The sequence below is a fragment of the Sycon ciliatum genome, chromosome 1, assembly GCF_964019385.1.
Source record: "Sycon ciliatum chromosome 1, ocSycCili1.1, whole genome shotgun sequence".
In the NCBI taxonomy this organism is placed as follows: domain Eukaryota; kingdom Metazoa; phylum Porifera; class Calcarea; order Leucosolenida; family Sycettidae; genus Sycon; species Sycon ciliatum.
The window spans coordinates 65,123,382-65,131,992 of record NC_088643.1 but is presented as its reverse complement, the minus strand read 5'-3'; the positions used below and the strand labels follow the sequence as shown (position 1 = coordinate 65,131,992).

At 48.0% G+C, this 8,611-nt stretch overlaps 1 protein-coding gene across 1 annotated transcript in view; it reads right to left on the bottom strand.

Annotated features, from left to right (window-relative positions):
• Window positions 1-8,611, bottom strand: part of LOC135804884 (dual oxidase 1-like) — a 33,999-nt gene that overhangs the window by 18,927 nt on the left and 6,461 nt on the right. The window contains exons 3-8 of the mRNA XM_065318854.1: window positions 8,128-8,244; window positions 6,208-6,279; window positions 4,959-5,120; window positions 4,162-4,566; window positions 3,532-3,710; window positions 1,992-2,158 (exon numbers count right to left, since the gene is read on the bottom strand). Of these exons, the coding sequence (XP_065174926.1) occupies window positions 1,992-2,158; window positions 3,532-3,710; window positions 4,162-4,566; window positions 4,959-5,120; window positions 6,208-6,279; window positions 8,128-8,227 (1,085 nt within the window). The 5' untranslated portion in view covers window positions 8,228-8,244. The remainder of the gene's footprint in view (window positions 1-1,991; window positions 2,159-3,531; window positions 3,711-4,161; window positions 4,567-4,958; window positions 5,121-6,207; window positions 6,280-8,127; window positions 8,245-8,611) is intronic.

The window sequence follows — 8,611 nt, the reverse complement described above, 5'->3', positions numbered from 1 at the left end:
TGTAGTTCCATACCGATTCACTTTGACTCCAGTAGCCTGCCATATGGTTATGTTTTGGTGCGAACTTGGCATATTTCGGACTCAGAACAGTGCAGGCTCTTTGAACCACTGGCACGACTCTTCGCTCGCAACGCTACGAGATCTGAAAGTTCTAGGTCCGGGAGCTGTTCGCTGACGGTTTTCAAGTGTTTTGTCACTTCACTGACTTGTCACGGTTGTGCACTCATCGCTGTAGCATAAAATAGTGAGGCGGGAGCGGAAACTAAAATTTTCTTTCTCAAAGCACAACCACCGGCACCGGCAAGGAGAAACGCATGTTCTCTGACTACATGGACTGATACGAGTGTAGTACATGACAAGTCCGTGTGTTGACAAGTTTTCTGAGCGTTGTGACTCGAGTCTTGTTGTAGCTACCCCAGCACGGTAGTGCGGGAGTAGTTCCGTGTGTGATGAGTCTGTTGACTACACTACAGCTAGCATGCACCCAGCACATTGCTAGAGCCGTAGAGGCCAGTGCATGCCGACGGAAAAAGTCCAACTCGGAAACGGTTAAAATACGGTATAACCTCGAGGTTTACCGAGCTGAAAATCACTGGGTACGTACCGTATTTTCCGGAGTATAGTGCGCACTTTAGATGTGCTATTTTAGGCCCTAAATCGCAGGTGCGCACTATGCTCCGAATATGAAATGCATGTACTTCAATGAAGATTGAAGTGCGCACCCCTAATGAAGATTGGGGGTGCGCGTTATACAAAGGTGCGCGCTATACAAAGGTGCGCGCTATACTCCGAAAAATACGGTAGTGTTTGTAACACTGAATCGAATGGTCTTGGTCCGAAGAAGCTGCGACAAACGGTTCCCCAATCGAACGAGCTCCGAATATGGCCATTTTGTATACAACTAGATGGTGTGGCTATCTGGCTGCACGCTGTGACGTCATCACCTGGATCTGGGTGATGCGCGCTCAAATTCGCACATGTTCGATTGGGCGTATCTGACAGACCATAGGCCGCAGCCTCCTCGGACAAAGACTATTCGACTCAGCGCCACGAACTCTACGGACTGTGACATTTAAAGTTTTCACCGGACTTCCCCTTTAAAGTGGAAGTTAAGGCAAAATCAAAATTTCACCAGTTTTAGTCTTCGGGGTGCTGAGTCGAATGGTCGTGGTCCGAGGAAGCTGAGACGCTCCCTTCCTACTTTAATCCCAATCGAACTCGCGCACTTCCACCGAAACTGGGTGACTGCGCCCTACTAGATGGGGATTTGTATGCAAAATGTCACTAAAAGCGCCATTTCGTTCTTATAAAAGCACGGATGACCGCGATTGGCCCATATGTTGTAGTCTTTTGGACGCTGAGTCAACTGGTTTTGGTCTGAAAAGGCTGCGATGCAGCGTTCCTCCTTTATTCCCAATCGAACATGGTTGAACAAGCGGTCACGTGCTCCTGGGTGCCCAAATCACCTGGTCACCACGCCAGCAGGCGACAACTTTCACACCAAGGTTCAACTCGAGTTCAACTCGAGTGACAGGACTGCACCCAAAAAAGGTCAAACAGGCTAGTAAGTTGTACCCTGCAGGCATGGTGACCAGGTGACTGGTGTACGCAGGAGCACGTGACCGCTTGTTCAACCAAACTGGCTTCTTGCCTTGTGATTGTATTTCACCGATTATGACGTGCATCCCAAATACAAGATGTACCCCCCCCCCCCCCCCCCCCGGTCCATTGTATGGTTTCAGTGCGCTTGCTGGTGTAATAAGTTACAATTGATTGTCAGCCGCACCCCAGTGATCCAAGGTTGTCAGAATTGACCCCTGTTCATTTCAACCATTTTCTTCGAACTTCTCCCTAGACTTTGACAACTCAAATTATCACTCAGATTCTGACAAGGTATTTCTCGATGCCGCCTATAATGATAATCCCAAAATGCACAATGATTAGGCTATAGGATCAGGCTATCAGACAACGTTAACATGTGTTGCACTTACCTGACCAGAGCGCGGTAGGCAATGGGTGGGACAATCGTATGGCCAAAGCGCATTGCAGCTGATTGGAAGATGTGTGTGATTCCAGGGAAAGTCGTGGAACTGTAGCCCGGGTAACTTGGAATGTCCTGACCAAGGAAAGCTGGCAGCCACTCATCCAACACAATGTGCTGGAGAAATGAACCAGGCCATACAGAAAAGAAAGCTGTTGTAAGATACTAAAGCAAGTTGTAAATATTGTACTTTACTAAAGCAAGTTGTTAGCGTTTACTGTCTTCAGTTTATTTTTGTTCTCTTTTTTTTTTTGCTGTTTACGCTTAATTGAATTCAGATCAGCTAGGGAGATAGCGAGCAGGGGAGGGCATGGAGATTTCATTGAGCCAATAGGCAGTGACCATGGTAGTACTCCACTTGCCTGCTCAAGGGCACTGCTTCTTTTCTTGTTTTGTTCCTATTGTTATCAGGTGACAGAGTGACATTACTTCCTCCGTATACAAAACACTTCATGACTTTTTTGGAAGGCATCACATAGCTCTGGAATTTTTCCGTTTGACTTAAAATAACACCCGTGGTATTGTCTAACCTGTTTACAAGCTATATAAAAAGAAAAAAAAGCAACTCAGACGAATGAGATTGAGGTTATTCAGAGTCTTCATCGCTCGTGTCATTGTCACCTGACGACGCTGACTCCGCATCGCCAACAGTCGCTGCTTCCGCTCGCATTTCGTTCAGCTTCTTGTCAGCGGCAGTGATGATCCGACGCGAGACTCTGGCTACGTCCTCATCTCCAGAGCTGCGTACGAATCGGTGTCGACTATTCAGTCATTCCAACCCGCTACCTCCATTATCAGATTGTGCCGTGAAACACATCCACACGCTTCGCATTTTCTCGGCAGGATACACCTCCCAGCATTCTACAACGGCTTCGAGGAGGTCCCTGCGATTCCCTTTGGCGACAAAGGAGACGTCTGACTGGAAAGAGGCGAAGAAAGCCAGGTCGTCGACAGTCCGATCCGGAGCCTGCGCTGGTTGCACGACGACTGAAATGTTTCATCTTGCCGTGCGAGCGAAACAGCTTTATGTTCTCACGCTGCATATGAGGCCGCGCACCGTAAGTACAGAGCTTGGCCAGCTTCAGGGCAGCGGGTGCCGCGTGACTCCGTGTTCCAGCCGGGAGCTCCACTTCGTCACTGTGTCAGTTTTGCGCAAGTAGGTGCTAGTTTTTTCTCACCGGACTCGTGAGTTCCTGTCGGCAACGTCCTGACACGCATGGCTTCCGTGGGGAATCTGTTCGGGGTCAACCAAACTTACCTCGACATGAATGTAGGTTGTCGATGACAGCCTTTGGCGCGGTTCGTTGAGCAGGTTCTTGCTCAAAAACCCTGTTGAAAAAAGTCATGAAGTTTTTGTATACGGAGGAAGTACATGACTTGTACAGGGGGTACTGAACGCTGCTGCCCGAACTTAGTTTACACTGCGCACTGCAACACTGATCAGATGATACATGGTCCATGGACAGTGTAAACAGGTGTGTGCTGCCTACCTGATACTCGGCAATGTTCCACTGGCGGGCACGGTTGTACAAGATCTCGTCATTAACCTCCACACCCAGGCCCTCAAAGACATTTAAGAGGCGGTTGGTAATGTAGTTGTGATTACGGAACCAGACCACTTGCATACTAAGCAACATCGGGTTCTCATTTCCACGCGGGTTGCCAATACCTAAACACAAAGAAAACACCATCAACCAGAGTCTGCAAATCATCCACACATCATTTGGTTTAGAGTGAAACCGGACAGCAACAACAGGCTACGCTCAATGCGACACAATATCAACAGTCCCTTTCTTTCATTTCCACGCGCAAAACACCATCGTACTACAGTCAGACCGCGCTGCACACATCCGTTTTCCACAAAAAAATATCCGGATAGACGAGGGAACCGGATAATCGAACGCACCTACTGCATGTCGGCATGCCATTTGTAAATCAGTAACCAGCAATTTTCTTGCGGATGGCGAGGGATCCGGATAAAAGAGGACCGGATAAGCGAGGTCTTACTGTAAACCAGTGGAATACATGCTTGTGGAAGAAGTCAAACATCTTACATCGCTACACATCCATGCGGAGACATCGTGGCTGACAGAACTTCATATTCAACTATGAGAACTCACGGAAGAAGCGACGTGCACTCTTGAGCTCATGGTCAGCAGGGGGTGGTGGGTTAACAATTGGCAAGCCAATATCATTTCTGTCCGGAAGGGCACAGTCCCAGGTCTGATTTCCTAAGCATTTCAGCTGACCGCGGTGGAAAGAACGAAGTGCATCTGCCCAGGCCTTGGTGATACCGTATGTAAGACCACCGTCGATCCACGGCGTGATCTCATTCAGCTGTTGACGGACATTGTTTGGTGACTGGCCAGTGTTTTTGTCATAGCGCGATCGCAGGAAAGGTATGTATTTGCCGCCATCTCCGTCAGAATCGTACAGCCTGTGGCCCTTTGGGATAGCAATATTGAAATACTCTGGTGGGCAGCCAGGCCTCTGAGCATCCAGAATTTCCTCCACAACCTGCTGGCCTGTGGAGGAGCAAAAACACATATACATGTACACCCATAACTAACCAAGGACCATACACGTCGAGGGGAAATCCCATACCATGAGGTGTAATAAATGATGTGAAGCTGCAATGGTCACTTCAGGAAAGACATTATGCATTGTGACCATCTAGATGCAAATCCTTATATCGAAAACGCCAGGCATGCGCAAACATGCATCCAAATGATTATACATGTCCGTCCAGCCGACCGGCGAAACAAACCAGGCACATAGCTGACTGTAGCAGGAAATGGGGAGTACAGGTTAGTGGCAGCCCCATTGCCGAAACGACGGTTGATTCACAAATCACATCCGAAGGACATGTGGGCGAAAGTGGCCAAGCTAGTTGGACGGCCCAGTAAGCACGCCTTACCAAAGAACGTCAACAGCGCGGTTCGGTTCCGATACGATGTCTGACCAACGGCGCCACGCATGGTGGCTTCGGCTATGTCCAGAGGGTTGGGACGTCCTGCACCGGATGGCTGGTATGTTCCATCGGCAAATACTGGTGTCAGGCGTCGACTCAACGGCATGTCTGAACAAGGACACATAGCATGGCATAGGCGCACGGCCGTTCGATGTGAAACAAAGCACTCAGGACGATCGACCGCCCGGTGACCTTTGCCATCAAAACATACTCCGTGCCTAGACAACACAACAGCACTGCACGGCAGGGTTAGTGGTGGTTTAGCGTGTGCACTAAGCCCTGTTAACGAACGTGGAACATCTACCACTCATACTTAGTCTGATGATCATGCATCTGATTATGATGTCATTGCTATACATGCGCATGCGCAGCGCGCGCCACTCTCCCACGCGTGCTTTCCAAATCTTGCTTTAGAGAGAGAGAAAGAGAGAAAGAGAGAAAAGAGAAAAGAGAGACTCCTTTGTCACTTCTGCTTTCCGACGACTTGACTGTTCACTGGTTTGTCCGTCAGTTGTCAATTTCCCCTTCCCTCCCAACCCCATTCGACTGGGGATCACGATCTCTCCGTCACTGTCACCATAATTTCCTCAATCACAGTGTCAGTACAACTCTTGTCAATATACTTATATCGGGTGAGGGGAGTCTATCTCCGCAACTGGCTCATTTCAATCACTACCGGTCGCAGCTCCTGCCCACGGCAGGCCGACCGTCTCTCGTTCACACTCTGTGTGCTCCAGGTCACAGCTCCTGCGCAGAGCAGGCCGACCTGTCTGTCTCTCTCTCTCTCACACACACACTATGTGTGCACCGGGTCACAGCTCCTGCGCAGAGCAGGCCGACCTGTCTTTCTCATGCACGCCAGCTGCTCCGCCCAATATCCCTGATATGCCAACCAGAAAACAATGTGTTCTGAGCCGGGTGCATGCCTGTATGTGGAGTGTGCATGCCTGTATGTGGAGTGTGCATGCCTGTATGTGGAGTGTGCATGCCTGTATGTGGAGTGTGCGTTAATAAGCATTAGCGCACCACAGGCTCACTGCAATGCGTGTCTACAGTCTTGGTGCAGTACTGAGTCTGTGCCCATACCCCCGTGCTAACTATGCCTTTGTAAAAGGTTTCTATGCATGAGGTCAGTGTGTTAGGGTACAGTGAGCTGCCCATTCCATGAAGTTGGCTGTCATGCACAACTGCTTACCAGCACCACCCCATTCCGGATGAGCCAAGTTGTTGTACCAGCCGTCATAGCCTTCTACTTCTGGCAGGTGATCTGCAACATGAGAGAAAGGAAAACCAACATAATATCATGGTCACAAATGAAGTCGCTCCTATAATGCTGACTTCTTTTTCATTTCATTTTTTAAATCTCCTGGTTCTAGTCAACAAAGCTCCAGAGAATTCGAATTTCCCCCTACAAAGGGCGAGAGTACTTGAAGTAACATCCAATGCCTGAACACAAGACAACAAACAGGCCTGGGACCGACACGGCCATGGGGGTCAGGTTTGCTGACCTACCCGACCTGTTTTCACAAGCGTTGCCTGAAACTACTAGTGCTATCATAATCCCACCAACGTAACATATCGTACACCATCTGTATGCTCAACACAACCAGTTGTCATCCACGGCCTCGGAAACTACTAGTACTATCATAATCCCACCAACGTAACATATCGTACACCATCTGTATGCTCAACACAACCGGTTGTCATCCATGGCCTCGGAAACTACTAGTACTATCATAATCCCACCAACGTAACATATCGTACACCATCTGTATGCTCAACACAACCAGTTGTCATCCACGGCCTCGGATTCTGCATGCCACTGTATTGGTAGTGACATTCTGCGCACAGTCAACAGTTTTTTCGCTCCCTGTCGGAGCTCATCAGTAGAGGATGATAATGATGATAATGGAGGAATGATCATTCTTATACACCAGAAATGGCGCAAGTGCGCGCTTTCCACATATATCAACTCTCAACGGAAGTGTCCTGGCTGGTGTCTGTATGGTTCGGCTGAAGAGCGCGTGGTTGTGATGACTTGGGAATGCAATGAATTGAAAATATGGCCGAAAGCTCTGTCGCAATATTTAGTTCTGAAGTCAACAGTTTGTTTAGTTTAAAAACTGATAGGAGAAGTCGATAGACAACGTAGGAGAAAAGATCACCTAGTGCAGCTCTGCAATTCACCAGCAGAATGGCCGCGGGAACTGGACAGACATAGTTCCAGGGCATGTGCATACACAGTACAGTGGAGATTGGATATAACGACCTTGGGTATAACGACAAATCGAGTTTAGCGACACAATTCTGTTGCCCAAGTCGTTTAGCAAGTCCTTTCTGTACATTATAGATCGGGTATAACGACCTAGAAAATAACGACAGATCGAATTTACTGACACTTTTTTGGTGCCCGAAGACCTGAAAAACAGTGAAAATACATCGGATATAACGACTTTCCTCTTGTATCAGGCAGACTGGCATGTCTGGAACATGGTATATTATGGCTGTGCCACGTGCCCGGACCTCCGGGTCACTCATGTGTGCTTTACATAATCATTGCACGTAAGTCGTTGTAGCCGCAGTGCAGCGGTGTGGGATGACTTTACCTTGAACAAGGCATGCAAGACACATGACTGTACAACCATACACATCTGTTATACACATGTACAATCATGTACATGTATATCTACAATACATTAATTTTCTGTCATTTTGATATACATATTGCATACTAAATGACATTGTGAAGATCGGGTTTAGTGACAGATCGAATATAGCGACATTTTTCTTTCTCCCGAAAGAGTGTCGTTCTATCCAATCGGCTCCACTGTACAGTGTACTATATTAGTGTATGGGCTACAGTCAACTTCGCTAATAACGACAGCGGATATAACGACAATTCGCGAATAATGACAGAATCTCCATGCCCAGAGCAAAGTCCCAGCTAACTGTAATACACAATAATGAGACTTCGGGTACATAAGGACACTTTTCTGATGCTCCGCCGAGTGTCGCTATATGCGAAGTTGACTGTAGTTCAAGTGTTCATATCTATCGTTTGCTGAAGCAAGGCTGGTGGTGAGGGCTGCACAGCTGAAGTAGTGATAGCACTCACATGTTCCATTGGGTTCAACATTCTCAGTAATGTTGCTGGCCAAGAATGCCTGTGCGCCCACTGCACATAGGCCGAGGAGGATGATGGACGTGGGCTGCATGATGCTAGCGCCACCCACTGGATAACATAAACATAGATACACACACAGACATACACATACATGCACATACATGCACAGACTTACACAGACACATACACACATAGGCACACACACAGACACACACAGACACACAGACACACAGACACACAGACACACAGACACATACATGTTTGAAGAGCCAATGGCCAGCAATCGAGGACACCTGGGAATTTTAATTTCTGTACTCCTCTGAGTTGTGATTATTTGGCCTGGGCCAAGCTCAAGGAGCAGTCTTCTGCCAAAAAAACTGAAGAAAATGGTTGTTGTTTGATCCTTTGATGTAATCTTTGTAGCTAGTCGAAGTTAGTTGCTGTTTAGAGCAGAAACGCTGAGATTGACTATTTA